Raw genomic sequence first — 24,792 nt, forward strand, 5'->3', positions numbered from 1 at the left:
CATATGCGATCAACTTCTTCCTCAGTAACAAGCTGCAACAATAACAGCAACATCTTTCTGTCGCAACTTTCAGTTAATTGTTTTCGTCTGGCACATTTAAGAGATTAGTGGAAAGAAACGGACAATTGCGATCCGGTTACGGTTATTTTATCTGATCAATTAATATTTAATTACAACTTATTTGAGAAGCGCAGAATTAATTGCAACCATTTTAGTTTTTACTTTGAATCAGTTCTAGGTGAGCCGTGGTGAAGGAAACTTTGAAAAAATTTTGGGTATATTTTTATAGTTTGGGGTATTGTATTTTTTATAGATATTCCAAAGGGAACACTACATAGGGTTATGCCATATGATTCTATGGCAGGCGTGATGATTTTGTTACGTCAGGAAAGTTAAGCGCCGAAATTTGCTTCGGTGATGAGTTTCCCTCCGAGAATCCCTGATATGTGGTGATTACTTGGGGAATATTAAATTTTGTAGATTTATGGTGCTATGGCTTGGTGTAGGGACATCGACTTACATTTTTTAATGCTGAATGTTCTCGATTTTGGACTTGATTTTTGGACTGTTAGTATGGATTTGCTGTTTTGTCCTAGGTGATTGGATGGATGAGTAAGGTCTAAACCTTGTTCAAGTGCTCATTTATCTCAGTTACTTCATTAGGAATACTTTTTTTTTTTTTATATACCAAGTAATTACCTGTAAGACACTATACAATTATTTGATTGATTGAGCGTATCTCCGTGTATCCCTGGGCTTATGGCCCAATTTTGTTGAGGTAAAATGTCCTTACAGCCGATTGTAGAATTGAAATGTCAGTCTTTCTAAAGCAAAATAATGTTTTCGTAACTACTTCGCCTAGTGGGCTCGATTCGAGCTAATTGTTGTAGCTTATTCGAGACTTGAAGGGGGTTATTTGTAGATATTGAAATTTCAACTAAAAATTTAGTTTTTGTATATCTAGACATAAGCCTGGAGTTTCCTAGGATTTTATTAACATCTTTCTTTATTTTTCTCGTATTTTAACCCAATCCACGCAAAGGACAATTGGTAAAGTTCATTAAAGCAACGCGTCATGGCGGTGACTCATTACGAAAGATGAAAGCAACGCGTCATGGGGACAGCTCATCACGAAGGATCACAGTAGAGAGAATATACAATAGCGACAAAGGCTATACTCTCCATCAAAAATATGTGACACAGATCTAAAACCACACAAGATTCGTACCCCGCCTTCGCGCACGCGCGATTACGATGTACAAATCACGATAAGCTTATGGAAAACCTGTTTTTTATTCTCTCTGCTATAGTAGCAACTGAACTAGGCTGTGACGACACGGCTCAGTCTTTACGCGCGGTATGAAATATATGTCATGTTTGGAAAAAGAAGTCGCTACTGTATATTCTCTCTACTGTGCGAAGGATGAAAGCAAATTCATGAAAACAGGGCGTCATGATGATGACTCTTCGTGAAGAATAGATGGGAATAGCACCGGAGAACTGGAGGGGATATTGATGGATAAATCCTTGTAGATGCATTTTGTGAGTAAAAAAAGTATGATAGTGAAAAAGAGAGCGATGTATGACGTGGAAGACGACGGAAGAGGCGAGACGCGGAAGACAACGATGGCGATGTTAATGATAATAATGGTGATAATATAATGGTACTCCGGTGGTAATAATGATAAATGATGCAGTGATTATGATCAGGCACGTACACAGGAATCTGTTTCGGGGGGGGGGGCAATCCTTCAAATCCCTTACTCTGTGAGAAGCATCAGAAAATAATGGGAAAACAAAAAAAAATCATGAGATTTCGGGATTTCGAAAAATCCCTGCGTATGTCCCTGATTATGATGATGATAAATGAAACGGTAATAAATAGTGACACAGTGGTAATGACGCTAATGATTGTAGAGATGATAACAATGACTATGATCATGCCGATGATGGCATAGTGGCAGCAGTGAGAACGCCAGTAGTAACATAAACAATGGTAATGACAGCGATATCGTTGGTTATTTCTATTGTTTTTGATTCCTTGCTCTTCCAAATCATAACATATATCTTTGTTGTCTTGAACATCGCTGTTAGCATCATTATCTTCATCATTATTGGCTAGTAGCTCCATACTGTTCTAGTAACTGAAGCTTCATAAAAGATGACAACTAAATTTTATACGTGTTGATTTTTGAGTGGGTCAATTTTTGCTCGGCCGAGTTTGTTAGGTTGATTTTCTTGGATATGCGTTTGTTTGGGTTGTGTGGGTTGAGTTTATAGTAAAGTTTCCTTTATATTTTCATTTTCTTTTCAAAAATAATGAAGTTTGGGTAGGCAACTATACAAATCTTGTAGCTGTAATCTCGCTGATTGATCTTCTGCGGAAGAGAATAATTTGTAAAGCTCTGTTGTAAGTAACTTTGTTTTAGGTTGCTTTAGCGTGTCGTTATCGTATTGCTGCAAAAGACAAAAAGACTGGCGTTGGTCTTCCTGAAGTCATGCTGGGCTTATTGCCAGGAGGAGGCGGTACTCAGAGACTCCCGCAGCTAATCTCTTTGCCAACTGCTTTGGATATGGCATTAACGGGTAAAACTTTGAAGACAGATAAAGCCAAGAAAGCGGGAATTGTGGATATGGCGGTCGATGCATTGGGTCCCGGATTAAAGCCTTCTGATCAAACGTAAGTGGAGATATTACGGCTCAGCATGGAAGCTTGTAAAATAAAAAATCATGAAATTGTGGTATATTAGTGTAAATTTTCACTATACTCTTTCCTCTGCCCAGTTGATTTAGGAAATTTTGATGTGGCAACTATATTGGTTTCCTACGCGTATGCTTAAGAATACTTAACAACGCTTAGTGTGTGTTGAACCTTAACATGGACTCTACTTAGCACTTCCTATTAGGATATTTCCAAATTATCTGTACCAGAGATGAGGGGAGATGACTCATCACAGCTGTGCTTGTATTGGTAACCTTACAAGAACACAGTTAGGTCGAATCAGTCATCAAAAAATTATATATGTTGCTGCAAGTTTTCTTTTTGAATAACCCTGTATTTTATACAAAGAAGCGACGGTAGTCATGATTAGTCAAATAATATTAAATAATTGATAGCGTCGCGAGTGTGACTTAAAGTGCGTTTATTTTTCAATTACCAAGAACAGTGAAAATTGAATATGATTCCTTGAGTTGGTTAGCTTAAAATTTATACAAATATATATCTTTAAACATAAACACAAATTGAAATTTTCTTTTCAATGAAATTACCCGCATTATGCTGTTGCGCAGTTTCGGGTACCACCAGGAATAAAAAAAAAATAATTGGATGAAAAATCAGTACAAAATAAGGCAAAAACACATGGCACAATACAGCTTAGCTGTAGCTTTGCTTTGAAAGGGTATTCATTTTTTAAGTTTGAAGATGACCGGATTAGAACCAATGACCTGTCGATATGCATTCGAATGCTTTACCACTGGGCTATGTCTCTTTTTTTTGTACATCAACATTCTGTGAATGTTGGAACTTTTACGGACGAAAATCGTTTTCGAATTTAACTAGTTAGTTTTGCTTATTTATATTCAGGTGGCAACATTGACCGAACTTGGAACACTGCCATAAATTTGCATTATTTTAAAGCAACCAAAGACAAAACAATTAGAAAATTGCGGTATGAATAGGGGGTGGGGGGGGGGGCAAAAAATGTATTTACTTTGGTGTCCTTGTTGCTTAAATGTTTCTATGAAAAAAACATACTTAACCTATATAGGAGAATAGTCTTTGAGTCTGTATATACGAGTTAAATACGAATTAAATTCGAATTCTTCATAAGCAAAGGAAATTATGGAGGATTTGCAATCACTGGTTTTATTTTTAGAGTTGGTAAAGCTTTAAAATAAAGTTTATTTATTAAACTTGATGTGATAATATCTGCGTTAAATCGTTGAGTATGCCTTTAGTTTCTTATTTATATTAAATAAAAAAAAAACAAGTTTTTTAAACTGAAAGTATTAAAACTTAAAACGAACAGAAATTATTCCGTATATGAAAGGGGCTGTCTCCTCTTCAACGCCTCGCTCTTTACGCTTAAGTTTTTTATTGTTTTAAAAAATAGAGTTGTGAGACAGATCAACTTAAGAGCAAAGAGCGAGGCGTTGAGGAGTGGAAAGCCCCTTTCATATACGGGATAATTTCTGTTCGTTTTAAGTTTTAATGTCGCTCCTTACTTTCAGTTTAAAAAACTTGTTTTTTTTTTATTTAATTTCTGATCGTTTTTTAGTTAATGCAGCTTTTATTTTGGCTAACCGTCATTGAATAAGTAAACAAAATTTGCATAAAATATTTACTTTTCTTTTGCTAAATGGATGTCTTTACAAATTAACTTACGTAACTAACTTCTATATTCGTATATTTTTCTTCTGGCAAAAAATACAAAGTTGCAGATTTTTGAAGATATGAGCTTGAAACCTATGTAATAGGGTTTTATGATACGCTGAATCTGACGGTGTGATTTTCATTAAAATTCTTTCACTTGTAGGGGATGTTTTCCCCCTCTTTAAAAAATCGAGTAAATTTTCTCAGGCTCGTAGCCTTTGATGAGTAATACTAAACTTAATAAAATTTATATATTTAGAATCAGCATTATAAACACATTCTTTTGATACATTTATTGACATCAAAATTCCGTTTTTAAAAGTTTCGATTACTATTGAGCCGTATCGCTTGTTTTTTTATTGTTTGTTTTTTTTATTACGTATATGTTATTACGTATATGAGGGGGTTCTCCCCTTGGTCAATACCACGCTCTTTCAGTTAAAAGTTAAAAAAAAATTTTATTCCCAAACCCCTGAATCACAAAGGCCGTTTAATTAGAATATATATCTCTTTTTAAAGCAATAAAAAAAACTGTAGCTTAACGAGCGTGGTATTGACTTGGGGGAGAACCCCCTCATATACGTAATAATTTCTGTTCGTTTTAAGTTCTAATGTTTCTTCTTACTTTCAGTTGAGAAAACTTGTTGTTTTTTTTTATTTAATTTCTGATCGTTTTTTAAATAATGCTGGGAAATCCGGCACCCCCTTCATAGAAATTTCCCGTACCCCAATGAAACATCCTCCACGGAAAGATTCTCCAGAGTAACCCCCTCCTCTAGCCCCCCCCCCCCTCTCCAGAAAAATATCCTTTCTGAAAATGTCTGTATACTTCCCAATAACCAATAAATAATGCTGGCAAGTCCGGTGCCCCCTTCATGGTTATTTCCCTTCCCCCATGAAAACTTCCTTCATGGACAGATCCTCCAACATAACCCCCGACCCACCCTGACCACCCACCACCACAAAAAAAACCTCCTGAAAACTTCTGTATACTTCCCAGTAGCCAATACTATATGTTAACATTGGGTAAATTTCATAGCTTTTAGGCCTCCTCCCGAGCACTTCGGTAGATTAAATTATCCTAAAAGACATAATTATCATATTTTCAACCATGCTGAACAAAATAACTGTCTCAAAATTTTGATGGGGTGATTTTGGGAAAAAAATAAGCGTGGGAGCAAAAATAACCATTTTTTTTAGTCACTTAAAAAGGGCACTAGAACTTTTAATTTCCGTCCCAATGAGCCCTCCCACGATATTCTAGGACCCCTGGGTCGATGCAATCATCCCTGAAAAAAAAAAAATAAACACGCATCCGTGATCTTTCTTCTGGCAAAAAATGCAAAGTTCCACATTTTCGTAGATAGGAGCTTGGAACCTCTATGGCAGGGTTCTCTAATATGCTGAATATGATAGTGTGATTTTCATTAAGGTTCTGTAGCATTTAGAGGTTCTTTTCTTCTTTTTTTTAAAATAAGCCAAATTTTCTCAGGCACTTAACTTTTGATGTGTAGCATTAAACTTAACTTGATGAAAATTATATATTTGAAATCAGCATTGAAATCTGATTCTTTTGATGTATCTATTGGTATCAAAAACCCGTTTTCTAGAGTTTCGGTTACCATTGAGCCTGGTCGCTCCTTACTTACAGTTCGTTACCACGAACTGTTTGAAATATCCCTGAGTTATTCTCTAGTAATGCTATAATTTCGTTGTAACGTTAGTAACGAGGCTATTAACATTCCAAACACTCCTAATATTTGGAGCAAGCAGGATTTTTGTCCTGCTTGGTGGTGGATAGACCGGCAATATTTATTTTTGATTGGCAAATTTTGGGATTAGCTGGATGGTGCAAGCAATTTTTTTGTTGATATTTTAAGTGGGACCTTTTGCAGCAGTAGCTGGAGTGACACCATATACTCATGAATCATAAGTCTTATGTTATAAAGGCAATCAGTTTAGACCGTTGTGGACGCTTAAAAAAGCTCAATGAGAGGTTTAAAGAAGAAATTTAGTTTTAAAGACTTTTTCTCATGTGAAATGAGGCTTGACCCTCTCCAATGAGAAATTTTTGTTTCAGTGTAATTTGAAATTTTTGTGTAAAATTACTAACATTAGTAATAATATTGGCTGAACGTTGGGTGAACGATCACAACTATACCTTGTAGAATGTGTATGTTTTGACTTTAAGGATATTACTTTTGTCCAGTCCTTCAGTTGTATTGCAGGCTTGTCTTCATCCCAAGAAAAATAAAATAGAAAATCAGTTATCAAGGGCCCTCTTCCTTCAAATAGTAGTCATAGATGATTTCACTGTGTTAATTGCCTCACTGTAACTTTACTATGTATAACATTAGACTCGGATATAGGCATTTTAATCAAAGAGTATAAACCACATAACCAAACAAACTGCAAGTGTGAACGTTATAGGCAATGAGGCCGAACGTGAACTAAATTTTTTCTGGCTCTATTCAACTGTGCAGCAGTTTTTTTTCTAGTTAATCGCCTACTTCCAATGATTCTTCTTCTTCTGCTAGAAGTTATGGGCCTTTCAGTCAAGACAATTTAGTTATCTTCCTTTTGCTCCGTCTTTCTTTTTCTTTTTTTTGCTTCGTACATACAATCTATATATTACTTTTTCTTCTTCTTCGGTAAATTTCCATGTTGTTTTATTTCTTCTTCTGGATTATGTCTTCTTATTGTTTTGTTTTTCTTCTTCTTCTTGCCCTCCTCTAAAAACATAGTCAATACAAATCTTCAAAAATTGTCATATACATCACTTTTGTTGGTTTACTTTTTTTGATATTACGGAAAAAAAGAAAAACAACAGCAATGATGACGGAACTCTGACAACGCTGCGAGTAAACTGAGACTGGGTTGGTAAATACGAAGGGCTCAGTATACAACTGAACCAAGGCCTTTTTTCGCGTTTTGAAGTACTGGTCCAAAGTCAAAAATTAATATTTGTCAGTTCGTTCCCGAGCTAATAAAAAAAAGAAGACTGACTGAAATATTTTAACAATTGCTGAGGGACTCTAAAAATTTTGATTTTCAATCATAATAACAGTGAATATAATCACTTTGACTAATTTGGTTATCGTTATTAGTCTTCTTTTTATCACAGTTTATATATTTATAACTATCAAACAATGATAATTAAAATCAATTATTATTTTCATATAATATTTATAGGTTTCATGTATTTGATAAATAAAATTCATAAAAATAGATTAATTTATGTTATGGTTATTATTATGTATTTAATTAGATTATCTAATAGGTTATAATTTATAATAAGACATCGGATTTTTAAATCGTTTATTGGTCAGGCACCTGACCAGTAAACATAATTATATTAAAATATTATATTATATAATTGTACGACGAATTATAACACATTATAACAATTATAACACAAATTAAACACAATTATATTAAAATAAAACTGTGCGACAGTTATATCGGAAAAAGGGATTAGATTTTAACTGTAACTCTTCGGGGTCTGTGGTCTGAAAGTGTGTTTTTTAAGGAATTTTAAGAATGAACCACCTGTACTTTACAAATAAAACAAGGCTATAGAATGGCAGTAATTGTCTGTTTTTTTCGTTTCAGGACGTTGGAATATTTGGAAAAGGTCGCAATAAAAACAGCGTCTGATTTAGCGTCAGGTAGCTTGAAGGTGCATAGAGGACCAAAATCACTTTCTGATAAAGTTTTTAAAACAGTATTGAAGTATGATTTCGTAAAAAATATGATATTCAATAAAGCAAGGGCTGCTGTCATGAAGCAGACTAATGGACTCTACCCAGCACCCCTTAAGGTATGTTCAAGCTAATTCGCACCCCTCTAAGGTATGTTCAAGCTAATTAGCACCCCTTAAGATATGTTCAGACTAATTAGCATCCCTTAAGGTATGGTCAAATTAATTAGCACCCCCTTAGGAATGTTCAGACTAATTAACACCATTTAAGGTATTTTCAAATTAATAAGTACCCCTTAAGGTATGTTCAAAGTAATTAGCACCCCCTTAGAATATGTTCAAACTAATAAGCACCCCTTAATATATGTTCAAACTAATTAGCGCCCCTTAATGTATGTTCAAACTTATTAGCACCCCTTAAGGTATGTTGAAGCTTATTTTTGATTTCTTAGTGTACCGTAGAATGAATTGATGCAAACAGTTGAGTTTAGGAGATAACTCCTCCCTTTTGAGGATTATCCTTTGTTTGTGATTTGACTTCCTTTTCTTTAAGTCTGTAAGCTTGTTTTTACTTTTTTTATCGCATTATTTTAATTTGCTTTTGGTAAAATTATATTTACATTTTTGGTAGTAATCTTAATCATTAGAATATGCCCTTGTGATTAAGTTAAGTCCAATCAGTTGCTTTGAGGCTATAACCTAAAAATGTAAAATGTCATCCACGTCAGGTGAGTGTCTGAAAGGCTGTTTTCTGTCCCTACTAGCCACATTATCTACATAGCTACCGTATCTACATTTTTCTCCAGGTGATTTCTCCAGGTAACCATTTAGAGCTTGGAGATTTCTCCAGGTACCCATTTAGAGCTGGGTCGCCTCTGGCTGAGCTTACAGAGTCACACCACAGGTCCCCGTTCAAGCTAAATAACTAGCGACATTAGGACTCGAACCTCTGTCCTCACGGACAAAGGGTCTGAAGTATAGCGCGCTAACCACTCGTCTAGGACCACTCAACAGAGGGGGGGGGGGGAAAAAATGATAATATTTTATCACAAACAACAATCACTGGGTGAAATAAAAAAATAGTCGAATTTAAAATATAGTCGAGTCAGAAATTCTTATTTATCACAATTGTTCCCTCCATCCTTGCATTAGGGCATTGCAAAACCTTTTAGCAGTTTTTGCAATGTAGCCTATGCTGTCCTGCGCCCATGGTTTAGGCGCATCCTGTGCCCATGGTTTACATGGTTTAGGACAGGTTTAGTATGCTGTCCTGCGCCCATGTTGAAAATCAAATATGTACACCTATTTCCGTTTTATGGTGCGTGCCTTGACATAAACGATATTAAAAAAAAGTAAAATAAAACGAAGCACAGTTTTAATAGTGCTGTTCATCTTGTTCTTCTAATAATGTTCTTCCATAAAATCCATGTTGGGGATGTTTATTTGCCATAGCCACCACCATTCTTTCCGTCCTTGTAATATGGTAACGTATCACTTTTTGACCACTTTTGGAATTTGGATTGATTTGTCCTATCAGACACTGGGGTATCTTTTTTTAGTACTAAAATTCTGAGAGCCCTGGTATGCCGAGCTGCGCTCACTTCGGAAAAATGAATGCTTTGTGCCCATTTTTGCTTTATATATAATTATTTGTAAATAATTTTGTGCTCCTTTTTTTAATAACTAAAAATGTGCTATTGTGTAACTATTGTGTGCTATTGTGCTATTGTTGTAAAACCTGAAGCCGATTATTCAGTTTTTCGGTTCATAAAATGCATTTTGTGGAAAATACCCTTGAACTAAAATATCAAATGGGTACCTTAATGAAAAGTCAGGAATGCCTATATGCCATAGTTGCATAGCCCATTACATTGCCATGGCCTATTTCCCTCTATCATAATCATCTTTTCTTCCTGATTAATATTCTTTCAAGAAATTTTTCGGAAAAATAGTAGCCACATGACACTATTTCATATTTAATATTCAATAATTATAACTCCACGGTCACTAAATCACTTCCTAATTTACAAAAAAAAACTTTTTCTCGGAAGGCAAGCTTTTCTCATGCTATCTGTTGAGAGACAATTGTTATTATTATTATTACTTATCAACAAATCCATCTTCATACAAAAAGAAAATGACAGAGCACTACGAAAAAAAAAGATTATTATATTTTCTAGGACGAAAGACAATTCAAAATAAAAGAGAAGAAAAAGAAAGGGTACAGTATTTTCTAGGACGAAAGACAATTCAAAATAAAAAAAAAAAGAAAAAAAGTAAAATATTTTATAGGACGAAAGACAATTCAAAATAAAAGAAAAGAAATAAAAAAAAATTAAAATATTTTCTAGGACGAAAGACAATTCAAAATAAAATAAAAAAAATAAAAAAGAGTACAGTATTTTCTAGGACGAAAGACAATTCAAAATAAAAGAAAAAAAAGTAACAATATTTTCTAGGACAAAAGACAATTCAAAATAAAAGAAAAAAAAACAAAAGACTACAATATTTTCTAGGACGAAAGACAATTCAAAAGAAAAGAAAAAAAAAATCAAAAGGGTGCAATATTTTCTAGGACGAAAGACAAATAAAAATAAAATAAAAAAAAAAAAAAGAGTACAATATTTTCTAGGACGAAAGACAACTCAAAATAAAACAAAAGAAAAAAAAACAAAAGGGTACAAAATTTTCTAGGACGAAAGACAATTCAAAGTAAAATAAAAGAAAAAAAAAGCAAAAGAGTACAATACTTTCTAGGACGAAAGACAATTAAAAATAAAAGAAAAAAAAACAAAAGGGTACAAAATTTTCTAGGACAAAAGACAATTCAAAAGAAAAGAAAAAAAAAACAAAAGCGTACAATATTTTCTAGGACTAAAGACAATTCAAAATAAAAGAGTACAATATTTTCTAGGACGAAAGACAATTCAAAATAAAAGAAAAAAAGAAAAAAGAGTACAGTATTTTCTAGGATGAAAGACAATTCAAAATAAAAGAAAAAAGAGTACAGTATTTTCTAGGACGAAAGACAATTCAAAAAGAAAAAAGAGTACAATATTTACTAGGACGAAAGACAATTCAAAAGAAAAGAAAAAAAAAATCAAAAGGGTGCAATATTTTCTAGGACGAAAGACAAATAAAAATAAAAGAAAAAAAAACAAAAGAGTACAATATTTTCTAGGACGAAAGACAACTCAAAATAAAATAAAAGAAAAAAAAACAAAAGGGTACAAAATTTTCTAGGACGAAAGACAATTCAAAGTAAAAGAAAAGAAAAAAAAGCAAAAGAGTACAATACTTTTTAGGACGAAAGACAATTCAAAATAAAAGAAAACAAAACAAAAGGGTACAAAATTTTCTAGGACCAAACACAATTCAAAAGAAAAGAAAAAAAAAACAAAAGCGTACAATATTTTCTAGGACGAAAGACAATTCAAAATAAAAGAAGAGAAGAAAAAATAAGGTACAATATTTTCTGAGACGAAAGACAATTCCAAATAAAAGAAAAGAAAAAAAAAGAACATGAAGAAAGAAAGAAAAAAAACACGAGGGAAAAACAATGAGAGAAGTTATTTGAATAGTTGATTATAAATTTCTCGTTAGTTGACATGACCAAGAGATGATATGCCCAGAGTCGTTCAAGGGGGGAGGGGGGCGACCGGATCACCTACTCCGGGTGCAGCAGCTGGGGGCACGGCAGCAGGGGTTGCCCACTTTAATTCGGCTTTTTTGCTTATATCCACCCTCATCACCTAAGTCAGTACACCCTCGATAATTACAATCCGAAAAATTGCATTATTTGAAGAACTGGTCCAGCATTTCTAATATTAAGGAATTTTCCTTGGAGGAGAGGCGGATTTCCTGGCATTATTCAAAAACGATCAGAAATTAAATTAAAAAAAAAAACAAATTTTTTTTCAACTGAAGTAAGGAGCAACATCAAAACTTATAACGAACAGAAATTATTATTGATCTTAGGGGGGCTTCCCTCTCCTCAATGCCTCGTTCTTTACGCTAAAGCTTGACTTTGTCCTAATTCTTTAAGAACGACTCCTGAAACACACTTAGACTCCTGAGACACATGTTTAATTAGAATAATAAGCTGTTTTAATTGTTCTAAAAAAAACTAGCGTAAAGAGTGAGGTATACAGAACGAGCCAACAGAAATAGTTTCTGTTCGCAGCGGGGGTTGCCCACTGCGATCAAATTTTTCACTTTAATTCTGCTTTTTGTGCTTAGATGTGAGTCAGGAGGGGGGGGGGGTAATTAGTTTTTCTTCAGGGGCCATCAATCCTAGGAACGGCTCTGAATACACCTTGCTTCATTGGATAGCGGAAGTATAATAGCACCTCTATTCTCTCTTCTTTTTTTTTCTCTATTATTTTTCTCTTTTTTTCTTTTTTTTTATACATACACATTGAGAAGCGATTTCTAAGAAATTAAGGTGCTTTGAATACCAAGAATACATATATATTCTTATATAGTATATGCATATATATATATATATATATATATATATATATATATATATATATATATATATATATACATATATGTATATGTATACATATATATATATATATATATATATATATATATATATATATATATACATATATGTATATGTATACATATATATATATATATATATATATATATATATATATATATATATATATATATATATATATATGTATATGTATACATATATATATATATATATATATATATATATATGTATATGTATATACATGTATATATATATATATATATATATATATATATATATATATATATATATATATATATATATATATCTTTTATAAACGAGCAATAATTGTATATTTATGTATGTATGTCATTATGTATAAAATTACGAAGTTTTAAGAGCAGTACCAAATTTTTGTCAGTGTTGCCACGTTGAACCGTGTCTGTCCAGAAACGAGTCCTCGAAGCTCAAACATGTGCTCCCTGTCCAGTTTGGTGTGAAGGATTCTTTGAAAAGTTGAGAAATCAGCGATCCAACTGGCAAATTTTTGGGGCATTTTGGACTTTCCTCCCCCGGAAGAATCGCTTAATTTTTTCATAGAGGATGAAGAACGAAGCAGAAGAGTAGAAGCAACAATCAAGCCATTTATGATAATTAACCGATTACTTATCATGCATTATTTATGCACTGTTTTTTAGCGATTTTTTCCAACGAGATTTGAATTTATGAAAACGAACAGAAATTAAGTCGTAAAAACTCATCATCTAAAAAATTCATATAAATGTAGAGAATAGTGGTAAAACAAACTATACTACCGTATAAAGGGGTAGAGGCTGCCTGAAAAATCTTAAAGTTAAATTAAATAAAATTAAGATGAAAAGTAAAAATTAAAACATCTAAGATTAAAAAAATTTAATCAAAGTTTAAAAAATAATGGGAAGAAAATACAATTTTATTGTTGTCTATACTATCCCCTAAAAATTGGACGAAAGATACCGAAGAAGATTTCCAGTGTCCACCAGACCTCATATCGCCAGACTTTTTTCTTTTGGGAAAACAAGCGATATTGGAGACAACTCGAATTAGGAAAGGAATAGTTTGTATTGCGATATGTGTCAGTAATATTGATTTTCATTATTCTGTTCTAGATTTTAGATGTCATTCGTGCTGGCTTAGATAAAGGATCCAAGGCTGGCTATGATGCAGAAACAAAGGGCTTTGGAGAGCTGGCAGTGACGAATGAATCACGAGGTTTGATTGGTCTTTTCCACGGACAAACTGAGTGTAAAAAGAATCGATTCGGAAAGCCAGCAAAGGAGACTAAGTTAGTTATTGAACTTTTCTTTTCATTTAAACCTTTTTTTTTAGCACCACACAGTACCAGGCCCATTGAAGACGAAATGGCAGTATTTCCATGTCTAAGAAATGTATTTTAGCAGTTTCGAAATATAGATAAATTAAATTGTTACCATAGCAAATTTAAAATCATATTCAGCTATATGCAGATTTTTGTTGGCGAATCTCTGCAAGATCTAGCTTTATACAGTAGAAACTGCAGTTTCTTTAATATATTCTTGCATCCTGAAAAGAAAATTTAAAAATCAAATATTTGAATCAGTAGATTTTTCATTGATTTTTTTTTATCCTTTTTTTAGCCCCACATGTTACCAGCCCCATTGGAGATGAAAAGGCAGTGTTGCCTCGTCTAAGAAATTTGTTTTAGTAGTCTCGAAATAATGATAAATTATATTGAGCCTTGTCGTATTGATGCAGAATACTGTTGAAAGTTGTCAGGCCTAACTCATATTCTTCCCACGAATATTCCCACTTAAAATAACGTTAAATGTCTGCAATATAGCATTTAAATGTAGATAAACTGTAAAAAATATAGATAAATTATATTGAGCTTTGTATAATTAATTCATAGTATTGTTGTCAATTTGTCAGGCACATTATCGCAAATGCTCAGGCATACCGCTGGTTACCGCTTAAAATAACTTAATTTGGTTTAAAATGTTAAATTTAAAACTTTGCTGTTAAATGTTACAATATAGCATTTAAACATCGAATCATCCCTTCTTAGCTAAGGGGCTTGGTAGATACAGTTCTTTCTTGCAGTGTTTAAGATTGTACGCGTACGAATTATAAGCTTGCTTTTCCGCAGAAAATGTTGATTATTCTTGGCAAATTATTTTAAATTTCTAAAACATGTACACTTAACAAATAAAATTAACTTGGTTAAGCCCTTAAGTAGCATACTCAGAGAGATTATAGTACCTAAAAAAAAAAACTGCAATCACTAGCTCAAGAAATATTATCGTGGAAACATTCCAGAAGACTGAGAGAGTCTCTCGAGCATAAATAACCCAGCCAAAAAATGCTTAAAATGAGCGTTAATGTACCAAAAAATTTCAAGTTTTGGCGTGAAATTTTAGATTGGAAAGCGTGCTATATTTACACCCACTAAGAAGAGAAAGCACCAAATACACGAAAAAAAAAATACACAACGTGTTGAACTTCAAATGGAGAGCTAATTTGTTTATTAATTATATTCTATTAAGAATAATTGAAATAGCAGTTACCATTCCTGAATCAGCTAAGCGGCATATCAGATACTTTGAAGTACCTGGCGCCGTGAATATTGGAATAAAATAAAAAAGCTACAAATGACTTTTTCGCGCTAGCCATTTTTTTTTTTTTTTTTTTTTTTTTTTTTTTAACTTTTGGTTGCTATGGGCCGTGCTTCGTTCTTCACTAGATTGTGCAGCGCGACCATATCAACAGTTTGGCTGTAGCAATTCAAAAGGAGTAATGTCGCACTTTTTTTCAAGTTGAAATTGATAAATCAATCGGTTAAATATCAAACTATCAATTGATTGATTCAACTTGCTTTCTTAAATCAAGATAAGAAGAGCTTTCAGTTTTTTTTATATTTGCGCTATTAAACTGCAGAAAAAATTTCAATTTTGAGTTTTTGACGTCAGAAATATTCTTGCTTTATCTTGAAGGCCTTAGTAGAACCTTCTTTACACAAACAACTGTTTATTAGTAAAAATCGAAAAACCTAAATTTAAAAATTGAAAAACCTAAATTTTTAAAATCTAAAAACCTAAATTTTAAACATCGAAAAACTTAATTTTTGGGAATCGGAAAGCCTAAATTTTAAAAGTCGAAAAACCGAAAATGTATTTTCAGTTTTTTTGCTCTCCTACAAAATTTAGGTTTCGTAACGTACTACCTTTTGAATTATCGCGACTGAGATTTGTACGTACTTATCAAGTAACTATTTCAAGACGGAAGAGTGAACATTATTTTTCATGGTATCAATATTTTTATATGTATGGAGTTTCCTATATAAGCCTAAATATTAGGTTTCTCGGTATTTTTTTTAGTGGCTTTAATCCGCAAAAATTTAGGAGGTGGGGAGGGAAAGTTACGTTTTTTCAGTTTTGCAATTAAGTTGCAAAAACAAAGGATTTTCCAATGAAACTAGCCCCAAGAAAGTGTGTTTCAAAATATAGGAGGGGAATCTAGGGGAACACAGGCTCCCCTGCCCCTGCGCCCCTATTGAACTGCTTGTCAGTTATTTCGCAATGAAGTTGCAAAAAATGGAAAGTGAAGCTTTTTGACTTAAAGGATATTTAAAATTTGTCATCCGGGTTGCAGCTGTAGGTAGCAACCTAGTAAGAGACGATCACGTCTTACATTAAGAAATAAAACAGCCCAGAACTTTCAAAAACAGTGTCAGATCAAAAAAACAAAGCATACTATTAAAATCAACTTGTCTGTAACCCTTATAAAGAAAACTTACAGTCCCTTTGCTTTAACAACAAGTTCATAAAAGATGACAATGAAGTAATGACAAAAGAGATGAATTATGGATGATGATGAATCGATCAAGTGAGATGCTATCAAGCAATGTAGATAAACTTATAAAATGATTATGCTAAGTATGTCCAGAGTAGTTTCACACTCTCTCAACTTTGGAACTTTTCTTTCGGGATCAAATGCGAATGGCTTTCATTAGAGGGATTTGAAGTGAAAAATGGGGTTCAACTCTTTAACATAAGATTTATCCATGTGAAACATGTAATTTTTGACAAGTCTACAGTTTTAACTTGTGCCAAAAGGACAAGATATTTATATAACTGAATTTATTTGTCTCCAATCTATCCATTTACCGAGACAGAATTATGATTCTGGATTAGATTATGATTGTCCCAATTTGCTTAAAAAGTAGGGAAATCCTTTTTACAACTTATTTTTCGTCTGAAAAAAAAAACGCAAAGAACATGTCAAAAACATAATTCGGTTGTTGGATAAAGCCGAGTCTCAGCTGACTGATGATGGCAAAATTGCAATTTTACCGTTGAATCATAAAAGCCATTCGAGTGCAGAAAAACGACATACCAAACATTTTCACAGAGAACATAGCCAATTACTAATTGTTACTATTGTAAATATTAGTAATATTAGTAATAGTAATATTACTACTACTACTACTACTAACAACTCACCGCAGCACCAAGCCGCCTGAGGCCAACACAGCTACGCACGATCCTCCATCCCAGTCTATTCAAAGCCTCTTTATTTACACCCTACCAGGAGGTTCCCATTTCCTTTAAATCTTACTTTATAACATACTCCCACCCCAGACGCGGACGACCTGCTTTCCGTTTAGCCCTTGAAGGTTGGCCGAAAAGGACAATTTTCGGCAATCTGTCATCCTTCATCCGCAGAACGTGCCCTAGACATCTCAACCTTTCTTTAATTATAGCCCAAGAAAGCGGGATTGAATGACATTTTTCGTACAGCCTACTGTTTGAAATACGGTTTGTCAGCCAGGTACCCAGAACAATCCGTAGGCAATTTCTCTGAAAACATCTAGCAAATCTTCATCCGCTTTTCGGAGCGCCCATGCCTCAGAGCCATATTTGACCACTGTCATCACTATAGCTTCCAATATTTTAATCTTGGTTTGCAGACTTATCTTCCTATAATTCCGAATTTTGTTTTAACTGTGAATGAACACCCTGAGTCTTGGCTATTCTACTTTTAACATCTTTACTGCTTCCACCGTCTTTATTAACAATACTACCAAGATAAGTGAAGCTGCCCACCTGATACATTTTTTCGTTACCCAATGTCACCTTTTCATCTTCACTTATTCCTAGCCTTAGTGACTTAGTCTACTTAACATTAATTTCAAGCTTATTCTAGCACCTTGAACTCGCAAAACCTCTAAATGTTCATTCATTTTGCTCTCACATTCATTTAGGACGCTTAAATCATCAGCATAATCTAAGTCCATGAGAGTTTTTCCTCCTCATTTGATTCCGTGGTCTCCCATTGCCTTTCCTGTCCTCTTTAAGATGAAGTCCATCAAAATAATCCATATAAAGGGAGATAGAACACAACCCTGCTAAACTCCTGATTTAATATGAAACCAGGTGCTAACTTCATTTCCTACCTTAACAGCTGCAGTGTTATTCTCGTACATACCACTAATCGCTTTAATGTATTTGTCTGGTATACCGTACAAGGATAAAACTTTCGCTAAAGCTAGCAATATTAGTAATTAATTATTATTGTAATTATAGTTACGTAAAATTTTTGGACTGAATATACTACGTTTTACCATTTTATAATAGTTACCATAGTTACCATTCCTGAATCAGCTTCAAACGGCGACTCTTGCTTACTTGACATTTATTTCTGAAACGTGTTTTTAAATTTTCGGTTACTATGGGTTAAAATTCGTTCTGTACTAGATTGTGTCTCACGCCGCAACCATGCAAACATACTAGTCCCTAAATTCTTATCATTGCGATATCATACAAAACAGGCTGTAGAACCTAATCTAAATTGCCATAAAATGTGAGGTGGTGGAATTTAATATCGAAGAATAAAATTAGAATAATTAAAGTCAAACTAGCATCCTTCGAAAGCAGTTCAAAGGTCTTTGGATGTTTTGCAAATCATGGATATTGGTGAATGACTAGCTTTTGGTTGTTCGGTATTTGGTTTTAATTCTTCTAATTTTGGATTTTATTGAATTTTATTCGTCTTTTAAGTTTGGTTTTTCCTTAGTTTTTATTGGTTTATTTTTTTACATTGACTCTCCGCATTTGTTTTTTTTTTTGTTTTTTTTTTTTTGTCTTTGTGGCATTTTCCTTATATATTTTTTTTGCGCTGAAGAAGAGAGGCGGTTGTCCTTTCGAAATATTCGCTTTGTTTTTTTTTTTCAGTTAAAAGAAAATATTTTTGTGTTTTTTCTTTATATTATGGCAGAAGAATGGGGTTTAAAAAATAATTTTTGGGGCAATTTACTCCATAAACCACCGTTATTCTGAGCAATTATTGTATAATTGGCGCGTGCTTGCAATATAGGAGCTGTGGAATGCCTGCTTCCCCTCTTATTGTATAGATGTTTAAGTTGTAACAGAAAAGAGTATATTCGGTATAAGTCTAGGGTTTCACCAGTACATAAGGAAACGTGCTAAGAAAACAATTCTTACATCAAAATATGCAGGATAATCATAGTTAACATATTTTGCAGGGGGAGAACTTCACTTCTTTCAGTGTTGCACAATTTTTTTTTAAACAAAACTCTGAAAAATAAATATTGATTCAACTGCATTTCCAAATTTTCTATACATGCAATTAAAAACAATCAGCGCCATCTGCTAACTTCTTGCAAAAACATATTAATAGACAAATACTTATAAATTAGGTTAAGTTAGTTAGATGGCGGCTGTGTGTTTGTTTATAAACGATTTTCAATACTTAGAGAATAGACACAAATATTTAAAAATGTGATAGAAAACTGGAAATTCAAGGAAAATACTGAAGATAGGGTTCTCCCCCTCAAAATATGTTAACTAAGACTATTCGGCATATTATGAAGTAAGGATTGTTTTCTTAACATGTTTCCTTATGTACTGGTAAGATCCTAGGCTTATACTGGAAAATATATAAAAGCTACTATTAATCAGTTTATAAAAGAATAAAAATAATCAGTTTGACTGCTAGTCAAGCGCGCCAATTGGGGATGCCAATTTTGAATTACCGTTTTGGGTATTTTCACGGAAAAAATTGGAAATCAAAATTATCCTCCCGTCTAGTTTTTGAAAAGTAGGTTTTAACTGTTTAAGTCGGCTCGTGAGTGCATTTGCTGCTATATCTACCGAAGACGCATGTGTTACAGTAGACCAATCATTTGATTTCAGGGTTTCAGTGAAGTAGTCAATGTTTTTTTTTGAAAAACTTCGATACGTGAAAACAGGATTAGACGCTGGCTTAGTGGACCGGCCTGCCCTTGTTGGCACCATTGTGATGACAGGGTGGTGATCGGAAACATCAGATGTTATAATATGCGAGGTAAAATATGTGTGAGGGTTAAAGGAAAGGAATATATTGTCAATCAGTGTTGCAGTTTTTCTAGCTGTACCAAACCGTGTGATAAAGAATACAGAGGGGGGAAGACCAGATGATACAGTTGTATAAAGGAACGAACGCGAATTGGTCTCACTTTCAGTCGTCAGCAAGTTGATCTTAAAGTCACCCATAAGACATGTATTTTTACCTCGACCACCTTCATTAATCTCCGACATAAGCTCAACTTGCGAACAGAAAATGTCACTTGGAAATGGCGGTGGCTTATAAAAAAGGCACACGAAATCTACTGGAGATGACTTTCCAAGAATTTCAATGACTATTGAGTAGATAGATCGACGATGTTCGACCTCACCATTAAAAATTGATTCCAAGTCATCGCGGTGCTTGTAAGAGATAGAATCATTTACAAATAATGTAATGCCACCGGAGCACTTTGTTACGTGCCGTGGAATAGGTATGGCTTCGAAACCGGGCTAACAGTATGGCGACATGTCATCATGAGAGGATAGCCACGTTTCAGTCAAACCAAGTAAACTGAAAGGATTTTTCTTTTCACCAGCGAATGTGAGAATGTCATCCCATTTGTGTTCAATTCCTTGAACATAATGGCAGAAAATATTAAATTTATCATTGGTAGAAATTGCAGGAAGTATTTCATTAAGATATTCTTGGGGTGTTGCATATAAGCAGGACGAGGCATTCACCCTCTCTATCACGGGATCAGTAGCTGACTCTTCATCGCATTCTGGCAGATTAGGAAATGCGGTTTTTAGCAGGGACTGTTCAGTTAAGAATGAAAAATCATTCATCGTCGAGATCACCGATGTTTTTTATTTTCATCAATTAGACTAAATAATGATAGTGGAGGAAAATAACAGGAGTGTTCCGGTGTTTGTAGTATTTCGTGATGATGTGTGCTGAGGATGACTTGGCCAAAAACGGGCAATCCTCACGTGAAAAAATCTCTGTTCCTTCTCCTCCCCCCTTTTTTTTCTTTTTCTTTTTTTTTTGAGTCTGAGAAATCCGACCGTCTATCACAACAAGAAGACAGGCATAAGCAGGAAAAGCATAAGCATAAGCAGGATAAGAAGTAGAAAGAGAAAAAGAAATGAGAAAGAGAAGTAGAAGGAGAAAAAAGAAATGGTAGCACTAAGGTAGAAAAGCAACAATGTTACAAATTAATTACATCCATGAATATTATTATCAATACACTTTCTTAGTTTTAAATACCCCCAATCGAAGTATCAAGATATCTTTTCAAAATGATAATCTATATCCTTATTTGACACTTTACGGGCACTTATGGGTCCGGTTTTAACCATAAAATTTCTATCAGTGGTCCAGACATTTTTCACTCCAAATTCAGTTTTTGCGTATGCGAATAACTCACGTTTAGTTTTGTTAGGCATTCAGTGACAGACATTCTAGACCCCTTGAGTTGCTTCCTATTTTTAAAAAATCTGCGACCGAACTCTATGGTTTGAAAGTGTCACTACAGTCGGTCTTGGCAGATTTGACACTTTGCGTCCTATTCTTCGGGCAAAGACAATATCAGAGGCATCTAAAATAATGTCTGGAAATTGCTGCGCACATAGTTCCATAAGTTTGTTTTCTACGATCTCCTTGATAACAGTGTTTGTTGTGACATCTTCTTCGAGGACGAAAAATATCAGTTGGTTACCTAGCGACGCTTGTGCAAGGGTCTCATTGTGATTGTCTATTGTCCCTTTAATTTCACTGACTGACGCTTTCACAGCCTTAGTAGCTAGATCGATATCGGAAACGGACTTCTCAAGAGATTTTAAACGCCCGTCAAGTTCACAGAACTTGTCTTTCACCATTTTCTCAAGATCGAGCGAGAGACTATTGTAAATCTTCGTTTTGATGTTTTCGATGGTGGTCTCACTCGGTTCTGTTCCCTGATTTACAGCACCCAGTTTGCTGACAGCTGTTTCAACTCCTTGGCTGATTTTTAAGTCCAAGTCCTTTTCGATTTTGCCAGTCCACTGTTTTGTTTTAACCTTCAGTTGGTTTATTTGGTTTGTCAGTAGGATTAATTGTTCTTTCGTACTTTCATTTCTTGAAAACTTCACTTCTGAATCAGAGCGCATTGTTCCATCGCCTGCCATTAGAATGTGCAACTTTCTTTTATCTGAACCAGACACTTTACTTGCCATTGTACGGTACTTGTATCAGTACGCAGTGCCATTACGTAGTGCCAGTCATTTGCTTGAAAAATTGTTTAATCACTTCGTCAACCAAAGTAAAGGTGCCATGACGAGAACTTTGGTGATATTTTTGTAATAGTCTTTACTTCCCTGAACAAAAGAAGTTGTATCTATCTTGATTTGCGAGGGTTTGTCCTTGATTGAATGAATCCTAGACAATGATTTTACGTGAGTCTACAGAAAGGCCTATACAAACGAGGGTTACGTGTGTATCAAGTGTTTAACCTAGGTAGGCGAGAGAGACGATTTTGGTCGACCCCGTTCCGCACTAACGCATGCTACTACAGGAACAAAGGATTGGGTGAGCAAGCGCATCTTGCTTAGTAACTTATGCGGTTAAGAGAGAGTCGAAGTGGGTGAACGCTGGAAACGCCTGATAATTGAGCACCTACTTCTCCTTACCTAACAAACTTACTGTACAATTATCCAGTACACTTACCTTACACTTACTTAACAATTTGACTTCCATACAGAAGTAAGATTTTTAGTAGTTTCTAGTAAAAACAGTCATTAAGCATGATGAGTCGTTGTCTCATCTCTATTCTTCTTAATTTTGTCGTAAACTTGCTATTTCTTTTGGAACTAACTGAAGCTTTTCTATTAAAATATTTTAAAGTATGAGCTCGTCCAGCATCCTGAAACAGTGTTTAACTCTGTTTTGGGTTAAACACATGTTAAACAGTGTTTAGCATCCTCTGTTAAAACATCTCACCACAGGATGCCAGCTCCCAACCCCTTTGAGGGTCACTAAAGCTTTAACTAGACTAACGGTATGTTCTTACCTAACGGTATTTTAACTGTATTTTAACGGTATTTTCTTACCTAACGGTATTAATTAACGGTATTTTCTTACCTTTTCTCAGTAAGCAATGTTGTCTCTTAAGATTTTTTTTCTCTGTTTTAGGGGGGGGGGCACGCCATTCGTAATCTAATTCTGAGAACTAGCCACATAGAATAAATTAATTCATTGTAGGACATTTCTTTCTGTGAAAAAAGAAGAATATGATATTTGAAATTAATACGCTGTATAGAAAATGATTCGAGTGATATTTTGACTCTTAACTAATTTTTAGTCTCCACTTTTCCCCCAAGAAATAGCATACGAAAAATATACCTTATATAATTTTTACAGCCCTAACCTTGGCAACAAACATTATAGTTCGCTTGCTGCGCTTTATCAAGGCACATTTTAGTCTAGTAGCAATTTTGTGTAAAAGCAAGCTGCCCCGGGTGCTGTGGCGGGGGGGTGGGGGGCTGTGGCTTTAATATTTACGTTTTAGTCGGGAGAGGGTGCCGTAATTAATTTTGTGCTGGGCTCCACCAACCCTAGGAACGGTCCTGTGTGTTAGCGTGCTAAAGGTGGTTATTAGGTATGGGTTGTTATAAACACCTTTTTTTTTTACAGGACGCTCGCTATTCTCGGAGCTGGTTTGATGGGTGCTGGAATAGCTCAAGTCTCTATAGACAAAGGAATGCATGTGCTCATGAAAGATATGAGTCTTGAGGGTTTAGCTAGAGGCCAGACACAAATTCAAAAAGGACTTGATACTGCTGTTAAGAGGAGGAAGATTGCCAGGTGAGTTACACTAAAGGTTGTGCTAAGTCGGGTAGGGGCTCTAAGAGGAGGAAAAGGAGTACTAAGAGTTTAACTTAAGGTAAGACGCAATGTCAAACAGGACTTTGACACGGTTATTAAGAGGAGGGAGATTGTAAGGTGAGTTATACTAAAGGTTGTGCTAAGTCTCATAGGGGTTCTAAGAGGAGGCTAAGGGGTACTAAGAGTTTAACTTAAGGTAAGACGCAATGTCAAACAGGACTTTGACACGGTTATTAAGAGGAGGGAGATTGTAAGGTGAGTTATACTAAAGGTTGTGCTAAGTCTCATAGGGGTTCTAAGAGGAGGCTAAGGGGTACTAAGAGTTTAACTTAAGGTAAGACACAATGTCAAACAGGACTTTGACACGGTGATTAAGAGGAGGGAGATTGCAAGGTGAGTTACACTAAAGGTTGTTCTAAGTCGGATAGGGGTTCTAAGAGGAGGCTAAGGGGTACTAAGAGTTTAACTTAAGGTAAGACGCAATGTCAAACAGGACTTTGACACGGTTATTAAGAGGAGGGAGATTGGAAGGTGAGTTATACTAAAGGTTGTGCTAAGTCTCATAGGGGTTCTAAGAGGAGGCTAAGGGGTACTAAGAGTTTAACTTAAGGTAAGACGCAATGTCAAACAGGACTTTGACACGGTTATTAAGAGGAGGGAGATTGAAAGGTGAGTTACACTAAAGGTTGTTCTAAGTCGGATAGGGGTTCTAAGAGGAGGCTAAGGGGTACTAAGAGTTTAACTTAAGGTAAGACACAGTGTCAAACAGGACTTGACACGGTGATTAAGAGGAGGGAGATTGCAAGGTGAGTTACATGAAATTTCGTACTTAGTAGGCTGGGCACTTTCAAGGGAAGGCAATTTCCCATCTAAAATCGAAAACATGTGAAAAAATAAGTTCGAAACTTAAAAAAGTCTTTTCAAAATCTTATTTTATGCAATTTTGGCTACCCTTAAGAAAGAATATTGATTATATTCATGCCTTGTAGGTTGAATACCTTACCT

At 34.5% G+C, this 24,792-nt stretch overlaps 1 protein-coding gene across 3 annotated transcripts in view; it reads left to right on the forward strand.

Annotated features, from left to right (window-relative positions):
- Positions 1 to 24,792, forward strand: part of Mtpalpha (monolysocardiolipin acyltransferase Mtpalpha) — a 152,760-nt gene that overhangs the window by 33,242 nt on the left and 94,726 nt on the right. For all 3 annotated transcript variants that reach the window (XM_089098485.1, XM_089098486.1, XM_089098487.1), the window contains 4 exons: positions 2,430 to 2,680; positions 7,988 to 8,195; positions 13,713 to 13,888; positions 23,596 to 23,766. In XM_089098485.1, the coding sequence (XP_088954611.1) occupies positions 2,430 to 2,680; positions 7,988 to 8,195; positions 13,713 to 13,888; positions 23,596 to 23,766 (806 nt within the window). The remainder of the gene's footprint in view (positions 1 to 2,429; positions 2,681 to 7,987; positions 8,196 to 13,712; positions 13,889 to 23,595; positions 23,767 to 24,792) is intronic.

The sequence above is a fragment of the Artemia sp. Qi Xiang Cuo genome, chromosome 12 (genome assembly GCF_049724085.1).
Source record: "Artemia sp. Qi Xiang Cuo chromosome 12, ASM4972408v1, whole genome shotgun sequence".
NCBI lineage: Eukaryota > Metazoa > Arthropoda > Branchiopoda > Anostraca > Artemiidae > Artemia > Artemia sp. Qi Xiang Cuo.